The sequence below is a fragment of the Zingiber officinale genome, chromosome 10A (assembly GCF_018446385.1).
Source record: "Zingiber officinale cultivar Zhangliang chromosome 10A, Zo_v1.1, whole genome shotgun sequence".
Lineage (NCBI taxonomy): Eukaryota > Viridiplantae > Streptophyta > Magnoliopsida > Zingiberales > Zingiberaceae > Zingiber > Zingiber officinale.
In genome coordinates, this window is record NC_056004.1 from 54,720,720 (window position 1) to 54,746,307 (window position 25,588).

The 25,588-nt window shown below is 37.8% G+C and overlaps 1 protein-coding gene across 4 annotated transcripts; it reads right to left on the reverse strand.

Annotated features, from left to right (window-relative positions):
* Positions 1 to 4,033: 4,033 nt before the first annotated feature.
* On the reverse strand, positions 4,034 to 18,861 carry LOC122026343 (dentin sialophosphoprotein-like). 4 transcript variants are annotated; one of them, XM_042585022.1, is made up of 8 exons: positions 18,647 to 18,861; positions 18,169 to 18,537; positions 6,314 to 8,565; positions 5,693 to 5,878; positions 5,495 to 5,575; positions 4,636 to 4,747; positions 4,472 to 4,538; positions 4,034 to 4,394 (listed from the first exon to the last, which is right to left on the reverse strand). In XM_042585022.1, the coding sequence occupies exons 1-8, from the start codon at positions 18,813 to 18,815 to the stop codon at positions 4,328 to 4,330; spliced, it is 3,303 nt and encodes a 1,100-aa protein (XP_042440956.1). In that variant the 5' UTR covers positions 18,816 to 18,861; the 3' UTR covers positions 4,034 to 4,327. The 4 variants fall into 4 exon arrangements, with proteins under 4 accessions (XP_042440956.1, XP_042440955.1, XP_042440957.1 ...); XM_042585021.1 differs by having other exon boundaries at positions 5,693 to 5,962; positions 6,071 to 8,565; XM_042585023.1 differs by lacking the exon at positions 18,647 to 18,861 and adding an exon at positions 13,951 to 14,068 and having other exon boundaries at positions 5,693 to 5,962; positions 6,071 to 8,565; positions 18,169 to 18,303.
* Positions 18,862 to 25,588: the final 6,727 nt, after the last annotated feature.

A 25,588-nucleotide genomic window follows, 5' to 3' on the forward strand; every position in this document is an offset into this window, starting at 1 on the left:
GCACATCTTGGAATTGCATCTTGAAGTTGAGCTTCTTGAATTCTTTGACTTTTAATGAATTTGCTCCAACTTCTTTACCCTCTAGCTTTCATTGTTATGCTTGACCCTTCCGGCGATGATTCCGGTGAAGAGCGGCCTCGCTCTGATACCACTTGTTAGGACCAAAAGTAGCTAGAGGGGGGTGAATAGCTCGTCGCGTTCACTCGTTGCTCGGCGTTGCTTGTTTCTTCAAAGATGTGCAGCAGAAATACAAAGAAACAATCACACAACGCTAACACGGTTGGTTTACTTGGTATCCACCTCACAAGAGGTGACTAATCCAAGGATCCACACCAACACACACACCCTCCACTAAGTAAAACTCTCCTTTATGGTAACTACCAAGGGTAGAGAAGCCCTACAAGACTCAACACAAGAAGAGAGGGAAAGGATACAAGAAATACAAGCTTACAAGCTTACAATGAGTACAAACCCTAACCCTAGCTTTTCTTCTTGGCTTTGATCCGCCTCTTGACTTGGAAACCTTCCAAGATCCTTCAAGAACTGGCGATCTGAGCTTTGTGAGTGCTGTGGAGAAGCTGGCGAGAGATCTGAGATGAATCTGCGAAGAGGTGCCGAAGGAATCGTGTGCCTGCGGCCTTTATCGACGCCAACGGTCGGATCCCGATCGATTCAATTATTCCCAATCGATCGGGGAGGCTTTGGATCGATCCACGGATCGATCCAGAGCGCCTCTATGCTCTGGAAAAACGCCTGGATCGATCCACGGATTGATCCAATGCTTATTGCGCGAAGCAGCCGCGTCCCAATCGATCCACTGATCGATTGGGACATCTGGATCGATCCACGGATCGATTCAGAGGCTCTCTGTTCGCTAGGAAAGGCCTGGATCGATCCACTGATCGATCCAGTACTTGGTTTTTGCCCAAAAGCAAGTCCCAAGCCTCTCAAACCAACATCCGGTCAACCTTGACCTGTTGGTACATCATGTCTAGCATCTGGTCACTCCTTTGACCTGCTAGGACTTCCCACCAAGTGTCTGGTCAATCCCTTTGACCCACTTGGACTTTTCTATTCATGCCAAGTATCTGGTCACTCCCTTGACCTACTTGGACTTCCACCAGATGTCTTGTCAATCCCTTTGACCTATCTTTATTTCCTCGTGCCAAGTATCCAGTCAATCCTTTGACCTACTTGGACTTCCCAACACCAGATGTCCGATCATCCTTGATCCATCTGGATTTTCCCTTGCCTGGCTTCACTCACCAGGACTTTCACCTAGCTTCACTCAATAGGGCTTTCACTCTGCCTAGCTTCACTCACTAGGACTTTCCTTCTGCCTGGCTTCACTTACCAGGACTTCCATTCTACCTAACATCTCAGTTAGGACTTCCCAGTCAAGTATCCGGTCAACCTTGACCTACTTGACTCTTCTTCAATCAATTTCTTATTGTCAAACATCTAAACTCAAACCAAGACTCAGCTTGGTCAACCAGGTCAACCTTGACCTGAGGGATGTTGCACCAACAATATGCACCATATCTTCCAACTCCACATAGTGTTGCAACTCCACTACATTTGCAATTTCTGAATTCAAACCTTGTAAAAATCTTGTCATGGTTGCTTCTCGGTCCTCCTCCACATTGGCTCAAATCGTGGCAATCTCCATCTCTTTGTGGTATTCCTCCACGGTCTTGGATCCTTGGATTAGACTTTGTAGCCATTGGTACAAATCTTGATAGTAATGTGATGGAGTGAACCTCTTTCTCATAATTGATTTCATCTCTTCCCAAGTGCCAACGGGTCTCTCGTTATCTCTTCTCCTACTTAGAATAACTTGATCCCACCAAATAATAGCATAATCAATAAATTCGATAACAGCAAGTTTTACCTCCTTCTCTTCAGAATAATTGTGATAATCAGATACTAATTCCACTTTCTTTTTTCACTCTAAATATGCGTCTGGATCACTTTTTCCTTGAATGCAAATCGAGGAATTGAAAACTTAAATTAAGTTCAAAAAGAAAATTTTCCAGAATTGAATCTAGGAAAAACTTATGAGAATGCAGACTAAAAGATAAAGATACTTGAAATAATAACTGAAAAGGAATTTGTCAGAACTTAATCTATGCAGGTGTCAGAATTAAATCTAGACAAAACTTTAAAGGAAATGCGGAATTGAAAAGTGCAAGTATACTAGGCAAAATTTTAAAAGAAATGCGGAACTGAAAAGTGCAAATATACTAGGCAAAACTTTAAACGAAATGCGGAATTAGAAAGTGCAAGTATAATAGGCAAAATTTTAAAGGAAATGCGGAATTGGAAAGTACAAGTATAATAGGTAAAACTTTAAAGGAAATGTGGAATTAGAAAGTGCAAGTATAGAAATAATAATTCTCTACACACCTTTTTTTGTTTCCTTTTTTTCTATTTTTCTAAAAATATTTTTGTTTTTTTAGAATTTCGGCCTTTTTACCGATTTTTTTTTTTTGAATTTCAGTCTTTTTTTGTCGAAAATATATATTTTTTTTTAAATTTCGGTTTATTTTTATCCAAAAATGTTTTTTTTTAATTTCAACCTTTTTCTTGTTGAAATTTTTTTTTTAATTTAGGCCTTTTTTCCGTGTGTGTATGTATGTATATATTGAATTTCTGCCTCCTTTTTTTGTCGAAAATAATTTGATAGTAACAAGACGAATAAAACTCACTAAGATCGAGATGATAATGATAAGTAGATAATGTTGAACAAATAGACAAAGATTAAAACACAAAGAAAAAGGATAACCAAATCGATTTAGAAAATCAAAGCTCTGATACCAAATGATGTGAACCCAACGAGAAAGATATTTCAAAAACCCACAACGAATTAAAGACAGAAAGAAAGAAGGTCTAAGACGATAAGATGGATGAAAAGAAACATCGACCCAATGCTTAGGAAAACACGAACCTTGGTATAGAAGATGGAAGACGCCACAATCTTGGGATTAAGGTTGATAAGTCTTTGAACGCCACAAGGAGATACCTTGATAAGTTCTAGTTCAATGAAAAACCCAACAAGCGAGAGCCTCACTGTGCTTTAGATTGAAAAATATGTCAAAGATACATGTGTAGCTATCACTCCCTTTATTTATAGTTATACGATGACCAAAAAAACCTATAAGGTCAAACGAAAGTCCATTTAGTAAAGGCCTATATAGATTACTTAGCTATTTTAAGCTTATGTCATTATTACAATCCAAATAAAAGTAGAAATTGAGTCCAAATTGAGCCTACATATCCATACTACATAGATATGAGACTTAAATGTTAATTCAGCTCATCTAAGGCTTGAATTAGGTTGACTAAACCGGATGACTTGCTCTTAGTCAAACCTTCTTCAATGATAACTTGGGTCTTCACATCTTCAATTAGTACATTAAGTGTTTCCTTCATCTTTTTAGCTTTAGCCTTTGTAATTGGACCTCCATTGATGCATAATGGATCATCATTAATATCTAGAGTGGGTTGAGCATGATCCATATCATAAGCTTATTGCGCAACTGATTATTCTCCTTCTTTTACTCCAGCAAGTTCTCCATATACTGCTTTAATATGGAGATTTAAAATGGAAAAAATACTCAGTTATTCTTAAACATATTACTTTGTGAAAAACAATCTATATGGAATTGATGGTGATTAATGAGTATCAAATTATGAATCTTATTCTGATCAAATCATCATAGAATGCATGGATGGGTCTAATTGAATAGCAAAATTCTAAACATGTCTTGGTGATGTACCCTTAAGTCCAATTTCAGAAGAAAAAAAAGGGTGTTATGAATGACTAGAGTAATTTATTTTCCGATAAAATAAGCGATGGAATATTAATTTTGTGGTTATATTACATGGTAATGTGAAGACTCAGCAAAGTGACAATTTGATTAAAAGGAATATAATCAACACATCGAAAGCATAACTTTTAGAAACACAAAAAAAGAGCCCAATACACCAAGCACCTGCTATACAAAATCCTGGAGAAAGATGGATCAGGTCATAAAGGAATAATTTTATCATTGCACAAAACTCCCCATTCATACATCCTAAATCTTCATGATCTTGCAGTTTAGTTACAAGAGTAACAAGAAACAGTTTGTAAAGTGATAAACAAAGGGTAACAATAATAACACAGCTCGGCCACGATACAACCACTGAGATGAAGACAGACATTCTTCACACTTCACATCCGAAGGTAGACAAATTTACAATCTAGTGCGGTTACCTTGTGAAAGTACACATTCGTGAGAACCAGTTGAAGCACTATGCAGTTTTGGTAACAGGAAAAAACTGATCAGCCTTTGTGTCTCAGCCACATTGTTGAACGGGTTTGTTTCACATGATCTAGAAAGAGCTGATGCCTGTAATGGTTGAGAACAAACGGTATTAGGTCTGGAACTGTGTCATAGATTTGAGATCTCTATAAAGTAGTACTAACCTCTCGTATTCTAGCTTCTGGATGACTATACCATTGAGCAGAAGCTCTGAGCTGAAAATGCCAACACCTGAAGGGAGGGTTTTGACTTGTAACTATCTATGCCATCTCTTTTAAAATCCCAATGCAAACCTGAATCTCAATTGATTAAAAGGGAGATATATTACCTTTTTCAAGGAGAGAGATACAGACAGAGTAATCTTCTTCGCACGAGATAACCAAAAGGTCGCCTGGTACCTTTCCTTGGTTCTTTGCTGATCTCCCAAATCTCTTGATTGCCTGAGTAAAGTTGACAAATTGCAATTTATTAGTGAGTGAAAACTGAGTATTTCTAAGCTACCAGCTATGTAGCAAATTGTTTCCAGTCTACCCAATCTAAAGAAAATAAAAGCACATTATGTTGCAAATGCCAGATATGAACTAGCTTACAATATAACAAATGCAGGAAACAAAATGTGAAGAGACATTTTTATTAGTGAATTTTATCTCATGCCTTACAGCTGATGGATGATATTCATCCAGCAGGCCATGTGATAAATCCATCATTCTTACAACATTTACAAATCTAGCATCCATCTTTGAACTAAGCACTTGCAATAGCGAAGTTCCTTCAGTCCATTAATTTTTAAACTTCTATCAACAGGAACTCCAAGAAGGATTTCATTGTTAATGAGTAATCAATGTAAGAGAAAATTGCAAATAAACGAGCATAGTACACTTTGCTAATTGAGTGGTTGTATTTCAGAATGTTGTTAATATCATCGTCGAGCCATATTTGCTACAACTATTGGGCTCAGCTACATGGATGTTATTAATTCATTAAGCAATATGCAATGTTATATCATTAATAATATTCAAATTAATTAAATTATAGTTTATTATACTGATTTGTGATTTCTAAATTATATTGCACTGTACTGTTAATATGCAGTACTATAAACAACTGTTGAATGAGTTGTAAAAATGAATAGGAATATGAATTTAACAGTTGGACCTTGGACATGTAGAAAATAAAGAATGAATAACCTGGCCATTGCATGCCTTGACTAAGCTTGCAATTAGTTCTCTATTTGGTTTGACATTTGATGTTATGAACACCCTTTTTCCCTGCAAAGAAAAGGATGAGAAAAAAGATTAATGTATTTAGTTACATTGCCAAAATGCTACGTAGTGAAAAACAACATAGCCATAAATTTAGCTAGACCTTAAAAAGCTCCAGATTACCTGCAAAAGAGGACTTTGACATGCACGAGCAATAGACACACACATGTTGAACCCTATCTCTCTCTCCTTCTTTGTATCCTTCAGTATATAGTTTTTTTCATCGATATAGCAATTCGCTTGTCTGCAGCTTTCAAGCCACATAGGTGTTACTACAGGTTTACCTGTCGCAATAGCTTCTAACATATTCTGTGTACGAACAAATTTGTCTGAGACAAAGTGAGTTGCTTCTGAAATTGAAGAAGCAATCGGAAGTCCAAGACATGCTAATATCTACTCAAAAATGAAAAGAAAAAAAGGCAAAAGTGTCATCTCATATCATTTGATAACTGGCAACTGATACCTTTAAATGATTAGCCATGGAAATCTTATTCAAGTTACCTTCCTCTGCTGTTTTATAGTCTGTTCAACCAAATGATGACTAAATAAAACGCGAACACCAGTCATATTTTTTCGTCTCTGTGTATCTTTCCGCAAGGTAAGTGAATCCTTAGTAAAAGCTTCTAATCTTCGAAGTTCTCTAGTAGCTATAGATGATGATACAGTTTTGATGCACAATCTAGTAGGATCATTAGCTGTGCAAATAGGTGAGTCAACATTTGTATCTTTAGTTGTTCTACATACCAAATTTTTTTGTGGTTGCACTTTTGCAGCTGGTGACTCATAAAATGTACTATGTGTGGCATCTTCATCATGTTTGGCACTTATTGTGGGCAGTTTTGATTTTTCAGCATCCAAAATCTTGTCCTGAACATTGGCATTGCTTGACATTTGAAGTAAATTGTTCCTGGTTGATCTGTCACCATCTGAAACTGGTTGAACTGGAGATTTAAGTGATGATCTTGTTTCAGTACCATAAATCATCTGTAGCACTGTAGTACTCCAAGGCTCTCTATCAAAATGGAATCTAGTGCAAGTAAAATTGGAACGCCTTTTCCGTTTAGCCTTATCTAGGATATCTGCTATGCTTCTTACAAATATTTTCTTCTTCATTCCTTGTTTGCTGGACTCGTCAGTTGCCTCAGATGATGTTTTATTCAAGGTGCAGTTCAAGTTGCCTGAAGTTACATGATCTGTTCTTCGTTTTGGATAGTGAGAGCCATCTATTGGAAATGAAGTATGCAATTCTTCCCTGTGCAGAGTACAATTTAATGGCTTAGTTTGAGTTGCTTGATGCTTGTTTACTTTGCAGGATAGATCTGAGCCCAAAACTTCATTGGCAAAAAGAGCATTCCCACCTTTTACATCCTTAGAAATTAGTGCATCAGTAAATGTAGTAGATTGATTTGAACCATCAAGTGAAGTCCTTTTTTGTTCAAATCTTTTAGAACTCCTAGTCTGATAAGCAAAATGATTGTCCACCAAAATATGATTCTCTTGCCTTAGTTTCTCATTTACCACAATTTCTTGTGGATTTTTCTTAGAGGAATTAAAAGAATCATGGCCACTAACTAAGCCAACATCATCTGGTTGACCAACTAGCCTCTCTTTGTCCCTGCTTGCAACAGTTCTGCCCGCCAAATTATTTTTCGTTTTCGAGCTAGTAGAACCAACTTTAAGTAACTTAGGGCTTTTTTCCCTTGATTTTGTAGAAAGCATCTTTCTCTTTTTAGAGCGTGTAATAATGCCATCAGAACAATCAATAGAAGTCCTCTTTTGCGGAGGAATTGAAAACCTCTTTATCATTAGATTTTTGCTGACATCCTGAGTTGGATTCCTCACTGCAGGATGCACAATCCCATTTTCTTCATTAAATGGTGATCCATGGAATAGAGCTTCCATCGCCTCTGCTGCCATTTGAGTATCAGGACCAACCTCAGTTGAACCTTCCGATCCACCTTTTGTGTCAGAAGCATCCAATTGATTCTGTAAAGGAACTAAGTTTGCTTCTTCATTTTGATCCTTGAACAAATTCTTTTTTATGTTTGTTTCAGATATATGAATTTGTCCACTACCTACAACATTTGATCTTACAAACCTTGAATCTGAATGAGCTGAAGCATTCCCTCTTTCAGTGTTTTCAAAGTTTGCAACATTCCTTCCATGCTTACCAATTTCATCTCTTATTTTATGTGAGATTGCTTGCCTAGATTTTTGAAAGTGGCTATGACTTTTCAGACCACCCCAATTTCCATCAAAGAAGGAATCCTTTCTTTTAGTAAAAATTTCACCACCGCCTTCATCTTCAAGGCTGTCATTCCAATCAAATACTTCTGGCTTCCCAACTGGACTTGTGCAATTTGTTCTTTCAGCCACAAGTTGTACTATCTTTGCACCAGAAACATGAGGTGACTTTAAAGTATCAGTTCCCACATTTTTATTTTCTTGAGATGAACCCACATCATTGATTAAAAGAAACTGATCTACAATGTCCAATGCATTTGCCTGAGACAAATCACTAGGTTCCTGGGAAACAACATAGCTTAATCCTGCAGCACCATTATCACTTGTAAGCAAATGTGGTGTGTTCACTTTGGAAATGTTACAACCCACATCAGCATTTTCATCCATTTCAGAAGGTAACAGCTCATTAAAAAGTCTTTTGACCCTCATGTTAAAGCATCTGCTCTTAGTTCCTTCTTTAAGGTAAGTCGTAGACTTCTGGAAGCTCACAACTTTATAATCCAGGTTAGATTTACCAACCTCGGTGCTGAGAGAACTGGGATACTTTCTGCTAGTAGACAATTCATCAACAATAATTCCTGCAAAGTCTCTATGTCCATCTACAGAGTTATCTCCCATTTCACAATTTTTGGGATAGAGAAAAGATCTTGATACATCCCCAGACATCCTAGAAGCAAAGCATTGAGCTGCAGCAAGACCGGATGAACGCACTGCTGCCACACGAACTGCAGCAAAGCTCCTCCTTGCAGGTCCTTAAAAAAAATGAAAATATAGTATTAACTAAAATAAAAAAGAAAGGATAAAAGCTTCCAAAATCCTCTACATCAAGATGGTATTAAATTAAGAAGTCCTGTTAAAATAAGAAATATGAGAATGCATAACTAACAATTGGAAGGATATGGAACATATGAAATAGTTTAAAAAAGACATACATAAGAAATACAATTAAGGATAAAGTAGAGGACTCCTTCAATCATTAAAGTGTTGTGACACATATATGAGCTAAAGGAAAAAAAGAGGTAAAAGTGATGAATTTCTAGGACTATCAAATATGAGAAGTCATGAATTTCTAGGACTATCAAATATCACATAATGTAACATTGAAGCGATGGAAAAGTTGGATCACAAATCCAAGATCATCAAACTAAAATGGCATCCTTTAATCAGTCAGATAAATTCAGTTAGCTGAGTCGTCTGTCTGTCAACCCAAACTGCAGGTTCTGCATGTTCAGGGCTAAAATAAATAGTCAACGTATAACCCAGCAAGCAGTTCTTAGTTTTCTATATTTTTCTCTCTCTAGGTAATTAAAGGATGGGCTATCTCAGTTCAACAAATGAAAAGTTTATTTTAATCTGAAACTTAGGGGATATCTTTATCATAGGCTATTCGGATTAAACATTCTGACCAGGATGGTCAATAATTCTTAGTTATTAGAGCAATTGGAGCTCAGACAAATAAATATTAAGTTTCAAGATAACCACTAACACAGCACAGACAAAGAAAGATATGAACCTTATACTGAGATGTAAACCGTCACATAAAGAAGAAAAGTTCTCACACAAAGGAGAAAAGTGCAAATTTTATTAATTCAAATGATTAAAATAGTCTAAACTCCTTTTATAGACATAACTCGCCAGTATATATAGAAATAAATTTTTAAATAAGAAAAAATGATAATTTTAATTGTCGCTACTCTTTTTCAATTTACTTTAATTATAGCCTTTTTATCTTAATTTATTTCCTTCTTTGCATCAACCACTCACAGCCATAATGCTATTCAGAATTACAAATGCAATTAAATTTCCACAATGAGATATTAATTTTGAAAACAACCTCTTAAAAAAAACAGGATAAGGCTGCATACAATGGATCATTTCCCGGGACCTGCATGGCGGGAGCTTCGTACATCGGACTACCCTTTTAATGAGATATTAATTCTAAATAATTGGTATACAACGACAATTTATCTCCAAGGAAAAATTCAAACCCTAAAAGCTAGCACCAAAAGTGTTCAATCTAGCCAATAATCTCTTTTATGCAATGTGCAAAATTAGATCTTCCTAAATATGTTTTGGGACCAAAGAGAAAGGACAATGTGATGCACGAAACTCCCGCCAATGCGGGATCCAGGGAAAAGTCTATTGTATGCAATCTTACCTTGCTTTGCAAGAGGTTGTTTCTGAGACTCGAACCCGTGATCTCTAAATCACACGGCAACAACTTTATCGTTCCGCCAAGACTCCCCTTCATTTTAGGACCAAAGATAACCAAAATAAAATTACATAAGATGGCATATGGAAATATAGAATAACCATTGTATTTCAAATCTCAACACCATTTTAAAAGGCCAGAAAGAAGATACACTATACAAATTTAAGATAATTATGAAACTTAAGCAAAGCCATTATGGTAAATGACAATGTTGTTAGAGGCGCGAGGCGCACCGAGGCGCGACGGGCTCATAGGGCCCGAGGCGTGAGGCGCGCCTGAGGCGTGCGCCTCTTGAACATGAGGTTGATGACTACTAAACTATTGACACACTTATAAAATATGTCAAATATGATAATTATTAATATTCCACACACATCAATATCAAATATAACAAGTAAAGCAACACCATCAATATCAAATATAACAAGTAAAGCAACACCATGATAAAATTAATAAAAGTTTCAAACTTTCAAGTTTCAACTTTCTAATTTAAACTAACAATGTTCATCAAAACAAGCGTAATAAGTCAAATTAATTATCAAGCTCAAGATCATCCTCATTGTATTCTTCTTCTTCTTTATCTTCATCTTCTTCAAATTCAATTTCTTCTTCTTCTTCTTCTTCTTCTTCTTCATCTCGAAGTCTTAGAGATGAGTGTCTCATAGAGGAAGATGTATTTCTCTTCTCGACTTGTTTAGGCCTAACATGTGAACTAGAGGTCATAGATGCAATATTTTTTCCTCTAGTACAATATTCAGGCTCTTCAGCTCCACTAGCCCTAGCAACGACATCCCATGTCAAGTCATCATCGTCAAAAACCAACTCATCTTCTTCATTATCACTTTCTCCATCCATTCTACCCATCAACCATTCATTACTATCATCAATATCTGTCAAAGAGATAGGGTCAATCTTATCACGTGCGTCATACCGAAGTTTTAAGGCACGATTGTATTTCACATATACCAAATTATTTAAGCGCTGCTGAGCTAGCCTATTCCTTTTTTGCTGTGAATCTACAAAATGTCAAAAATCACAATAAGTATAATAAAATAACAAAGACTATTTTCTACTTATAAAAGTAACATACTAATAGTATTACATTTATATTATTACATACCTGCTCAAATACACTTCAATTGCGCTCACAACCAGAAGCACTACAAGTGAGGCTAAGCACTTTAATAGCAAACTTTTGCAATTCTGGGGTATTTGCTCCGTAGCATTCCCACCATTCTGCTGGAGATAATGCTCTTCTATGTCTAATTGTCACATTCCTCCCAAATAGCCCTTCTGCCTTTCGATATATAGAGAGCTGGCAGTGATTTTATCTTGCTCGGCAGCGTTTGAAACCAATCTCTCCATAGTTTCAAACAAACCATTCACCACTTCTCCACAGATATTTGAATCTGTGTATGAATAAAAATATTCTGGATTCAAATAATGTCCTACAGCATGCAGAGGCCGATGAAGTTGGCATTCCCATCTCTTATCAATGATCTCAAACACTTCTTTGTATTTCTCTTCTTTCTCCTTAAAGGCCTTCATATTGTTTCTTTTGCCCTATCCATAGCCTCATAAATATAGCCCATTGCAGGTTTTCTTTCGCTATCAACCAATCTCAGAACACGGACTAAAGGGTCATATATCTTTAAAATATGCACAATACTACTCCAAAATCTAAGTGTCATGATGATTTTAGCTACCTTCTTCCCCGCTGCTTCTTTTGCCCATTTACTCTCTGTCCAATCCTTTGAAATGAACATTTTTCTTAAATTTTGCTTCTGTAGGTGCATCCTTTCAAGAGTGAGAAAAGCAGTAGCAAATCTTGTGACACCCGCCCGACAAAGCTTTTTTTTGTCTTGTGAATTGCCTCAACATATTTACCATGCCGGGGCGAACATAAATGTAAGCATTCACACTCATTGCCTTCTTCAATGTTGCTTTAAAATCAGGCAATTTCCCAATATCTTCTAAGATCAAGTCGACGCGATGAGCAGCACAAGGAGTCCAATACAAGTGTGGCCTTTTTGCTTCTAATAATTTTCCTATAAAAGAAGTTAGAAAACTAGATAATTTTAACATATATAAGAAAAAGCATAATGATAATAAAAAATTAAATAAATTCTTACCAGCAAGCACATTGTTACTTGCACTATCCGTTACAACTTGAATAACATTTACTACTCCTACACGCTCCACAAATCGATCAAGCAACTGAAATATTTTCTCTCCAGTTTTTGCATAATCAGAAGCATCAACCGATTCGATGAAAACTGAACCCTTAGGAGAATTCACTAAAAAATTAATCAATGTCCTCTGCCTTTTGTCTGTCCACCCATCTACCATCAAATTACAACCATACTTTGCCCATTCTGTTTCATACGACTTAATGTAATCATTAGTCACATTATCAACAACCTTCTTTAGAAAAGGAACCCGCACCTCATGATAACTAGGTCCTTTTAGACCTACACCATATTGGCCAACCAAGTCCAACATCCTTTTGAAGCTTGAATAGTTAACGGCATTAAAAGGAATTGCCGCATCATACATCCACTCAGTTATAGCCATACAAGTTTTTTCTCTCAATTCTTTCTTGTATGCCTCATTTATCGTAGTTTGCCTCTCTTTACCCTTTCTACTTTCAACATTTTTTTGCACATTAGGAGCAAAATATGTATCCATTAGACATATTTGTCTTGGCCTTTTTTTGCATATTCACTGATCTAGAACTTGTACTTGTACTTATAGGCGGTACAGCTTTAGCTTCAATATCATCCATATCAATATCATCACCAAGAGGGTCTACATCCTCAAAATCTAATGTCGCAAGTTTAGAAAGATTGCTTTTCTCCGTCTTTTTCTCCATGAAATTTTTTATTTCTTCGCGTACATGAGGCGGACATTTCTTGCAAGTCATAGTATTTCGAAACCCTCCAACAAGATGCTGTTTTGCACGATAGATACCTCCTTTTGTAACTTTTTGACAAAAGTTACAAATCAAATCATTTTTGTTATTCGAATTAACTCTTTGAAAATAACTCCATGCCGGATCTTTTGATATATATGTTGGAGTATCATTACTACCTTCCATGATAATTGAACAAGAAAATAACCTAAAAAATTAAAAACAAAATAAAAAAATTAATGAATTAATGGAATTGTAAATTACTGTACCTAGTATCAAGTATCAACAATAATAGAAAAGTACTGTACCACTGGTACCAGCAATAGAAAAATAGGAAAATAAAAAGAAAAATAGGGACAACATCACAGGCTTGAATTGATTATGCAAAAAGGGAGAGAAAATATTTGCACATCACATTACCAACAAGCACATTGTTTGCACATTGTTTTAATTGGCTAAATTTACCAGCAAATAGGGACAGCATCGCAGTTTTCACAGCAGCAGCAGCAGTATTTTACAGTCCCAGCAACAGAAAACAAAAAAACAAAAAGAAAACAGCAAAATAAAACAAAAAAAAAAGAAACGAGACAGCATCACAGCAGCAGCAACAGAAACGGGACAGCATCACAGCAACAGCTGTCAACGGGAAGGGAAAAAAACAAAACAGAAAACTACTGCTGCCTTGCTGTCAACGGGAAGGGAAAAAACAAAAAAGAAAACTGCTGCTGTCTGCTGTCTTGCTGTCAACGGGAAGGGAAAAAACAAAAAAGAAATAAGAGGAAGAAGATATAACAGAGAAAAAACGAAAGTGATAAAAAAACATTGAAAACTTGAAATATTGAACAGTGAAAACGACGAAAAGAAGAAGAAGAAGAAAAAAAGAAAAAACAGAAAAAGAAGAGAAGGAGCGAAGAAGCGAAGCGAAAAAGCGAAGAAGATTACAAAAGAAGAAGATGAGAAGAAGAAGATGAAGTGAAGAATAGAAAAACAAAAAAAAATGGAAAAAACGCATACCTGGGCAGCGACGGAAGCAACTCAGAAGCGGCGGCGGCAGTGGAGGATGGCGCGACTCTTCTGCAAGGATTCTTCTTCTCCTTCCGTTATTTTCTTCTTCCCTTTTCTTCTCCGTGCCCTAATTCCAAACCAAATTAGGTTTGAAATGGTTTTTTGGTTAGAAATCGTGAATGGGAAGGATCGCGCGATGTGCTTCGATCGCGCTTTCTGTGAGGCACGAAAGCGCCCTAGGCGTGCCCAGGCGTGCCCAGGCGTGCCTAGGCGCGCGCCTGGCGAACAGCACCCGCCTCGCGCTGTAGAAGGCGCTTTTCTCAGCGCCTTGTGCGCCTGAAGCCTCAGGCGTGTATTAGAAAGAGAGAAATTTCTGAAATGATTGAACTTACCAAGGTAATCAACACAAATAACTGTTACTGTTCCAAGGAAGTCATCATGAAGGCGGTCTCAACAAAGCAAGCTCTTCAAAGAAATATTTGACACAAGTAAAAAAGATCTATGTGTTAAAATCTTCAGATACATATTTGTGTTTTTTTTTGTCACAACTCATAACCTAAATATGTGCAAGAACTAATATATTCATTTGGATTGACAATAATAGCTTCCAGACTTTCCTGTATTGCTTCTAGTCACTGACAGCACTGATATTTGCTTAAAAATGTCTAGATAAGTTTAGCGAGGAGCTAATAAAATAATCATAGAGTGACTACCAATATGTATGGAGGGGATAATCAGAAATGTGGAGCTTGACAATGGTAGAGCATGTTATGATCTGGATTTTTTTCCCCTACTAGTTATAAATCCTCTTTCGGTAATGATTGGTGGCATTCTTGGGTTGTTTGGGTCCTTTTGGGGGCATTTGGGGTTAGAGACTCTCTGAAACAAAGATTTAATCCTAAGGCCTATTTTGGACTTTTGTTCGGTTGAGTTTAGTTGGGGTTTGAGAGGTTGGGGTTCAGTTTAGTTGCTGGAAAGTAAGGTTTGATAAGTTGTGTGAGGAAGAGGAGTTACAACTGCCCTCCCAATCCCATCTGCAAAGATGTTGCACAACCTTGCTTGAGGAGACATGGCGATCCCATATCTCCTCTTCTCATAACCCAAAACCTATTTTCCCACTTGCAAGCCTTCTTCTCCACTGAATATCCTGCACTAAGCCCCCTATTTTCTGTGATTTCTGCTACCAACCACAGCAGCAAGGAATGCGGCAAGAAGGCAGCTGCCTCCTTAGTTCAGCACCCAAAACAGCAAGTTAGAGCTTCCTTTTGGGTCCATTCAATCCTCTAGTAAGTAGAAACTATTTTCCCTTTGGTTTATGATGGATTTGGAGTGTCTTGACCTAAGATATAATCCTCTTGTAGCCCTCTATATTAAAGGCCAGCATACATGGAAAATTCAGCGTGTTCTTCTGAAGTCATAACACAGTAGGTAAACTTTACTTGTAGTTTTTATGCATTTGCTTCATGTAGGAGTAGATTCTAGTAAATTCCCACACATTTAATGTTTAATGATCGGCTAGGGATACGATTAGGGATCAAACTGATCATTTCCTCACTATGATTCAGTGTGTTTCTTTTTTGCGATTTCTATATAAATTCCATAAAATCATGGTTTAGTAAGTAATGAAGTCTTGTTGGGAGAAATTTTTCTTGCTAGTGAATTGATACAACGGTTACCGTTGAGCTGGGTGATTTTTCATCTTTTTTTATTTAAGGCTGAATTTGGATTCAGAAAAGGGTTAATCAGACAGATTGATGTAACAAGTGCTAGATTTCATATACCATTACTTGTTAGACATTATATAATATTGATAACATTTTTATACCACGATCTTGGTTGTTATCACATTGATAAACTGATTATTCTTGTAATATAAATTTTATGAAATTCAGTTGCATAAAATTATTTAAATGAATATGTAATCAATGTCATATTATTGATAACTTGATGAATGAAGAACAAGATAAAAGTTGAAAATTAAATACAAGAAAATTTTCCCTATAGCCATGTGGTAGAGGTCGAGCTTGTAGCCTAAATAACGTAGTTAGGGGTCTCTATCTGATTAATGAAAAACATGAATATAGGTAAAAACAAAAGAGGTGAGTAAAATAATGAAGAGGGGTTAAATCATAAAAACAAAGAGTTCCCTATTCTTGAGGTACCCACAGGCATATTGACACTCACTCTTACTTCTAGTTGAACTTGAAATTCATTGGTATAGCTAAATATGGTAATGGGTACCCTTTAGGTTTGATTACCCATTTATCTTAATAGGTTAGGTTAAATTCGAGTATCAATGTGTTAGATATTTAGACGAAGTTGAGCAGGTTCAAATATCCACAAGCACCCATGAATAAAAAAATGTAATCAATACTTTAATCCTAAGGTTACCATTTAAGATAGCTTATCCAGCCACTCTGCTCACTGCAGCTCCTAATCTCTAATTCCTTTCTTCTTAGCCAATCATTTAGTCTCCAACTAGTATCTCGATCAATCATTGTTCCTCCTACAATCCTCTTACTTAAACCCTAATCCGTCATTGACTTATCTATTGTGCTTTGCTACTCCAACTGAACTTCATCAGCTCTCATGCAATTGAGTTCCTGCCAATGGTACTCTGCTCCCGTCATCGCCCTCATCTTGAGTAATGTTTATTAGGAAAGCCATCGAATATCAAAGGAATTTGCAATCCACCTTTTCTTCAAACAAATTCCAGAAATTGATCTTCTAAAAGCTAAGGAGAGCAAACCCGCCAAGGTCGCTAGGGTAATTAGCCTCCTGATCTTTTCCCTATTGTGGTTCTAAATATTTTGAATTTCCATTAAATTGGAAACCATTTGCTCACCAGCCTCAATGAAAAGGCTCAGCTCAAGGAACCTATACCAATTTCTCTGCCACCATCGCATATACACCTTGCCAACTCTCTTGCAATAATCAAACCACCCTCCTCTGTGGACACTTGATACCACATTTCTTTTTTTCAAATAAATACTCACCCATCTTGTGGAAAGTCTCAATGTAAATTTAGTTAAGTGCCTAGATATAGATTTTGATTTTAAGAATTTATATGGTATTTAAACCTACTATGTGGGATTATTAGACTTGCTATGTTATATGAAGTTAATGTTGGGTTACAACTCGAGCACACAAGTAGAAGATGAGAGATGTGGAGATGAGGAGGATGTTAAAGTGGATGTACAAACATACGAGGATAGGCATGATAATAAATGAGAACTTTAAAAAGAAAGTTAAGGTTGCACCTATTGAAAGAAAACTCCAAGAGATACATTTAAGATGGTACGTAGATGTAGTTAAATGCTTTAGTTAGGCAATATAAAACTATGATAAACACGCACATTAAACGAGGAAGAGGAAAATGAAGACTTGGTTAGCAATGATGACAAGATAAAATTTATATAAATATAGATAATAATATAGTAAGAGATAGAGTCCAATGACGTAGAAGTATCCATATAGCCAGCCTCATCTATTGGTATAAGACTTGTTATTATTGTTGTATATAGGTATTTATGAGTACCATTGAATAGATAGCCAGATACAAGTCTAGATAGTGGGGTAAATAACAAGTACCGGACTCATTGCCATCCCTATGTATGGCGCACTTGAGTAGGAGTTTTGCATCATGCCAATTCAATAAACTGTTGCTTAAAAAATTTCAATTAAGTGTTATCATGAAAAAATTATTAGTTCATTTCTTTATTTTTTTGGGTTACAGATGGATATTTTGCCTTGTGGTTTCATTTGAGGATAGTTGCTATCTTTTATGTTGATTTTAATGGTGTTTCAAATTATCCATATTATTTATAATTTTGATGTCATGTTATTCCATTTTCCAAGACGAGTTTGGGCAACTTATATGTTATTGTTCTTGCCGGTGACATGTAGTTGGTTTCATAAAGAAATTATCATGATACAAGGGGTGTTGTTACCTCCTTAGAAAAGGAAGGATCCCTTGGATTGTGGTCGCTACTGTTCCCTCCTTGAGAAGGAAGGGCCATTCAGGCCACAAAGAGTAGGAGGTAAGCTTGTTGATATGGTCTGAACATGTATATATCATATTCAATAAAACAATTGTGTGCAATCAAGAAAAAACATTTGCTTACAGCCAGATTATTGTCCAACTTGAGAAGGCATCAAAAACTATGGATCCACTAGGTTATATTAGAGATAACCATGGAAAAAAACAATAATACAAGCAAAAACTACCTGCATCTTCACCCTGATCACTATCATCATCACCGTCATCATCAGTCGTAGCATCAGAATCGACAAAAGCATCTGTCTTTTTATCATCCAAGCACAAAGTGTCTCCTCCAATAGCCGGTGTTAGCAACTCAACATCAGCACCATTCTTTCCATCTCCACAATGAGCAACAGCACCCTCGTCCGAGAACTCTTCCTCATCACCACTAAGCACCTCAGTTCCATCCGTACCTTCCCCGCTGTCGTAAACCTCTGCAGTTTCCTCATAGACGTCCACCTGTTGCGTCGTTCCCCGTTCGTCAATCCCTCGGTCGTCATCACCATCGGAGCCATCTAGGGCTTGGGTCTCCCCGTACAAGATCGGCATTTCCCCTAAAATCAAATGCATAAAAGCATCATCTATCAACTTCCATAATGGAAGAAAAAGTCCCCATCCTCAGATCACTGGCATAAAGAAACATTAGGGTACACGGCGACATACCATACTCAGGCGAGTCGATGTCCAAGACTTGCGTTTCTTCCCCGTTGGCGTCAGCCGCAGAAGCCATGAGTGAGCGAGATGAATCAGAGTGACCTAAATCAGAGGATTTGAAGTGACATGGTGCGCGAGCGACCGAGCGATCGACGGTGAGAAAGGAAGAGCGAGGCATTCGATGACGAAATAAAGAATAATAGTGGAGAGAGATTGCGGTCAGCGTCGTTAGGTAGCGAACAGGGGAAAGGGTTTTGGAGGGAAAGATGGAACCCACGGGGGAGCCGGTTCGGATCGATATCGGGGCCCGCTTTAGATGGAACCTCCTTCAAAACTGAATCCGATCCGCTAACAACTCCACCAATCAACTAGGCTGGTTTACTTGAGTGGACCTCCATGTTGGTCCTGAGACGAATTTAACTGAGACGCTGGGACAAACATATTCATTTTTTATCATCATAATTTATTTGAGTAGAATGAAACAGAGACTAGGAAAAATGCACATTTATTTTAAGTTTATTTATAATTTTATATTGTTTTTCTTTTTTCTTTTTTGTTTTTTTTTATTTTTTATATTCATTTTAAAATTATTCTTCTAGTTATTTTTAAAATTGTCAAGTCCTAAGGATATATTTATCCATCAAATTAGATGATATCCCCTAATGACAATATAAGAAATATAATATCAAATTCAAATCAAACAAAATAAACATCGATGCAAAATAAAAACTTACTAACTTTTTAAATATCAATATGTGTAAGTATACATGTACATATGAACATATTAAATTAATTAACTAAGATAAAAGCGGCACTCAAATATTCAATACAAAAAGAAAATCCTAAACCAAGCAACAGAAAAGAAACATCAACACAATCGGAAAGACATCCAAAACCCGATATCAAGTGGGACTGGCAAGCATTGATTTTTAAGCGACGCTAACACAATATAACCTATACCTGCTAACCTCGAAATCAAAGAAAGTAAGAGGTAGTGAATATAAAATATTTAATGGATATAAAACAGATAGTGTATATATAAGGAGATCAAACAAAATAGTCTCAACAATATTACTTACTAATCACTAGAGTAAGTGCACTAATATAAAAATATGTTAATACAATCATAAACAATAACATAACTATCTATTAACTTGATCAATCAAGTATGACTCAACATAAAGTCATCAGAGTATGAATGGGTCAAACCAAACCACATAGGCTGACACTATCCACAAGCGTACCACGTTATCACAACATATCCTATGAAAACTCAAGGTACATAGATAAAACTACTTACTACGGATGAACCATGCTACCACGACCTATCTCGTAGATAGTCAGGATGTGTAAAAGCTATCTAGCTACTAACTACGAGCGAACCACGCTACCACAACTTGTCTTATGGGCAATCAACTTACACGTATAAATGATTAACTGTGGACGAACCATGCTACCACGACCCAAGGACGTAGCCAAGATTTAAAATTACTTGGGGATGATCGTTGGCGTTGGTGTTCCGGCGATGATGGTTAAGGTCGAATCGTGACGACAAGGCGGAGTCGATGTCACTTGTGGCAGGGATAGCAGTGATGACAAAACTATCAACGGGGATAACAATAAATGTGATGTCTTGGTGGTCAAGAAGGAAGGTAGCGACAGCAGAGTTGCGGCTGCGATAATGTCCCACAGATATAGCGCGCCAATAAGGAGAAGATTTGTCGCAGTTGTGCTAGTCAAGTCACAAATAAATGCATGCATGACTGCTCGTGCGACAGATAGAGTAGTACATGTATTGAGGTGAAACGGCAAATAAGGGAAAATTTAGATTTAATTAAAAATTTTGGCAATTCAATAGGAAGAAATAAGGACTGAAATGAAATTACTATAAATCATATGGGCTAAAATAAAATGAGGATGAGGCTGAAATAAAATTTTAGTTGTAAATTTTTAAAAATGGATGGGGTTGGAGCCCACCCTAGCCCAAGGGTGGCTCTGCCCCTGCCACGACCTGTATCGTAAGTAGTCAGAGGATGTAAGTAGTTATCTAGCTACTTACTATAGGCGAACCACGCTACCATGACCTATCTCGTGAGCAGTTAAGGTACACAAGCAAACTACTGACTACGGGTAAACCAAGCTACCACGACATATCTCATGGGCAGTCAAGGTACACAAATAATGTAACGAGAACCAAGTAAATCAGTAAAAAATCACACCTAAAGGTATAAGCTACCAATTATCCAACGATATGCTATTATTAACAAAATAGCAAAGTATAAATGATAATAAATATCATGGATAGTAATGAGACTATATGAATATCTAGAGTAGAGTAAAATAAGGACAAGCAAGTCAGTATCAAACTCAAGAAGCAAATAAAATGGAGTTAAGATAAGTAAATATTACATAAGCAATATAAATAAAAATAAAATCATGTACCAAGATCAACAATCTAAAAAGGTCAAACAGGAACTACCTACCTCTTAATGTAGATGTCTTTTGATGTCCTCAAATCAAAAATCATGTCTCTAACTCGAATCTACATGTAAGCATCAACATCGCTTAAAAAGATAGCTTATTTGACACTGCATCAACATCGCTTAACTTCCATTCAAACTTAACCTCTTCTCTTTCATTAACACAAAATTTTCAGCTCGAATTTTAACTTTCACCTACTGAAATAGCAGCCCAAAACCCAAGCTACAAAATTATTTCAGGTTCCAATTTCTAGCTCTGTGTATCTGTTGTCATCCAATTCTCAGTCTTAAATCTTGTAAACTCTAATGAAGCAAGATCAACATCTATCAACACTAAAACAACAGTTGAGTTTCATTTTTCTCCATGAACAAATATCTTTAAACTCCTTTCCACACAGCAAGGTACAAATTTTAGCATTTTCCACATAACTTTGTATCAACTTCGCATTGTTTAGCCAACAAAAATCTCAATTCTTCTTCGTCTTGTTTCTTAAGACCATTACAATGCATATCCGAAGGTCTTCCATTTTTCAATAGCTTTTACTTATCACAATTCTCTTCCCAAATTGGCACACAAAGGCTCAATTCATTCTGCAAAATCTGCATTTTCAGGGTTACTGCTTCTCAGTGATTTCCTGTTCTTTCAGCATCATTTCCTTTGTTTTCATTATTCCATTTCAGATATGAAATTTCATTCTTTGAATTGAGTATCACTTCCCATCAACCATCACTAGCTTCATTCATTCTTCTCATTCAACCAATTTCAACCTTTAATTGCTGTAAACTGTCATTTGTTTTTGAATTCTGTTTCCAACATTCTCCTCACTGTATAAAGTTCTAATTTGCTGCCCTTTTCTTCAACTTTTCCAAGTAAATGATACTGTAACGCCCCAGCCCTAGCGGGCTCCACCCGACCAAACCGGGAACGCCACCAGAATTGCTCATCGGGTTGACGACTAGCTCCACAGACCACCGGAGGTCCTTTCAGCATGCTTTGTCCTCACTCGCATGCACCCTGGAAAACTTCGCAGGAGGTCACTCATCCTCAGATTTCTTCAAGTCAAGCACGCTTAACTTTGGAGTTCTTAAGTTTGGGCTTCCGAAAAGGAAGGTGCACCTTGGTGATATGGATAGTACCATCTAACCTTTTTAAGCCATACTTAACCAGAATCTCAGAACCGAGGTATTACAATCACCTCCACTTAAAGACACAACGTCCTCGTTGTGTAACCACACACCACAGATAAATCCCAGAATCTCCCTTGCTAGGTGGTGCCCTGGGTTCTCCTACCACATGCGCACTCACGGTCGCAAGATTGTTCTGATACCATTTATAACACCCCGGCCCTGGCGGGCCCCACCCGACCAAACCAGGAACACCACTAGAATTGTCCATCTGGTTGACGACTAGCTCCACAGACCACCGGAGGTCCTTTCAGCGTGCTTTGTCCTCACTCGCACGCACCTTGGAAAACTTCCCAGGAGGTCACCCATCCTCAGATTTCTCCAAGTCAAGCACGCTTAACTTTGGAGGTCTTAAGTTTGGGCTTCCGAAAAGGAAGGTGCACCTTGGTGATATGGATAGTACCATCTAACATTTTTAAGCCATACTTAACCAGAATCTCAGAACCGGGGTATTACAGTACTCATGAGTGGACCAGTGGAGCTCTGACAGAGCAAGCCGCACACACCCTACCTGATGTACCACTAACCCATTAGTGGTTGTGTGTGCAGATTATGCAACTGGCGATGTACTCAACTATAAAGGAGTCGACAATCGCTCAACATGCAATCATGCAAAATGATACATGACACTAAAGTATGTAACTCTTGAAAATATCAACCTTCATATCATATGTACCAAAAAGAAAATCGAGTCTATAACAAGAATCTAGGTATACATGCCAGGTAATAAATCTAGGTAAACATGCCAGATAATAAAACTAAGTACACATGCTAGATAATAAATCTAGGTACACATGCCACGTATATCTAGTAGCTAGGCCTATACCTAGTAATGCATTGTATATCACTACTTTTATGAACATAAATATACATGGCAAGAATCAAGAGGCATAAGCATAAATGCATAACAAATAACAATATGGGCATACTACGGGTATCAAATAGTGACATACCAAGGCAGATATAAACATAATCATTACTACTAGCTATAACCTATTACATATATCAGAATGATAATATCAAAAGAGATAAGTCAAAGGGTACCCGCCTTTATACGTAGATCGTGTCTATCATCTTCAACAGATCCAAATGATCACATCCAATTCAAATCCTACAAATACAGGATATGACATAAAACTAAGGATCTATAATCAAGATATCAACTATTAATCAATCTAAATTAATCCAAAATCTTCCTTCACATACTTCAATTTAATCCAAGAAATACAGGAACTAACAATCTAACTTATCCAATCAAGTTTAATTCCATCAACTACTAAGCATCATGAATCAAACATGCATAATTTTTCCACATAATCAATTGCTAACCACCACATCTGATAATCCAACCAACGCAACTAATTACTCATTAACCAAGATAGAACAAATTAAAGTCTCAATCAGAAACTGATACAAAGCTATATCAACCTAACACCATCAACCAAAATCAACCAATCCATCATAAAGTACAAACCAATCTCCAAACACAACTTACCTCATTTCGAATTGCTCCTCCATCGACTCACGGTCGGGGATGTTCACTGTCGGAACAAGATGGTCAGAACCAGGTGACAGTACAACCCTCCAAATTTAACAATCCTGATCAAATCACGATCCTCAATCCATATCCACAACAATCAAAGCAAAATCTCAAAAACTTGTATCCTACAAATTCCATTACCTCAATGGCACACAACTTGGCACCTTCTCCAATAGTGATGAATCCATCCAATAATACTCCACACCACAAGAATCGCCATAGCCAAAGATCTTTTAGTCACATTGTCTGATCAATACTGCTTGGTCAAAAACTTCATGTCGGACCAAGGATCAGGTCCAACACCAATCTTGAAGCTAGGTTAGCGATTGAAGGTAGGGATCTGGTGGTCGGCGCTGACAAATCGAAGCTAGGGCATAGAACAGGTGAGATCGGGAGAGGCTCGGGTTCTCCCCCTTTCGACTGAAGATCAACTCACGCAAGGTGTGGCAATCTAGGGAGAAAAATGGCTGAAAGGTGCAGGCGATCAGTAGAGAAGAAGGATGGCCCAGTGGTCGCACGACGCCGAAGCGATCGGGCGGTGTTCGTTGGGCAGCGCAGCATCGGGCATTCGAACAATGGTGGCACAACGTGTTGGGGCAATCCCAATGGTTCGTGCGACCATGTGTTTTGGTATTTGGGCAAAGAGTTTAAGTTAGGTTCACCCTTGTATTTGATATGTGTATTTGAGTTGTGCAGGTTTGCAGGATACACATGTGACTCAGGTTGATGGCTTCGGGTCCGATGAAGGATGGAGCATCTGAGGGACCGTGGATAAGGCAGCGAGGACAAGGGCCGAGGGAAGCGACTTCGAGGCATACGCGAAGGATGGCATTAGGGACGAGCCGCGGGCTTGAATGCATCCGAGGGACGAGAGCCAAAGGAAGTAGGCTTGAAGGCAAGAGGTTAAAGCTATAAATGAAGCGTCAAATGAGTCATAAGGGTGAGGGTACGAGTGCATGAGAGATTGTACTCGGAGTAAAATCCTAGTTTTAGGGTTTTACTATAGCAGTACTGTAGCGCTACTGTAGTAGTACTGTAGCGCTACTGTAGCAGTCGACTGTATGTTTTAGCAGTCGACTGGTGCAGTCGACTGGGGCAGTCGACAGACAGCGAACAGAATGTCTCTGTTCGCTCGGTTAGTGTGGAATCGAGCAATTGGGATGTAACGGTCGAATTTCCATAGAGGGCAGTCGACTGCATGTTTTAGAAGTCGATTGGTAGGCGGGGTTTTCCAACCCGTGGCCTATATAACCAAGCCTTGGGAGCTTGGTTGAGGTTGACGAAATAGAGGTGGTTAACCCCTATTAGTAGTCTACCTGTGCCCTAGCTTGTAAGAAGTTCTTATGAGAGTTGTGGTGAGGTTTCTCCACCCACAAGGAGCTACGTGAGCTAGCCGGAGGTCTTCCGGGGAGTAATCCACCGACGGATAGGGATCATCCACCTTACGGACAGTCGTGGAATAGGAGCCTTATCTCCGAACCACGTAAATGATCGTGTAGCTTGGTTTGCATTCTTTCCTTTAGTATTTAGCTTTCTACTTACTTTGTTTGCACTTCCGCTTGCGCACTAACGTTGTAGAAAGAAGCGAGTATTTGGGGGTGCCGTCTATCCAACCCCCCTTCAAGCCGGCCGACCGATCCCCAACAAGTGATATCAGAGCGAGGCCGCTCTCCATTGGACTAACCGCCAAGGAAGCAATGATGACCGGCTTGATTGAACCGCCAAAGCTTGAAGGTAGAGGCTTAT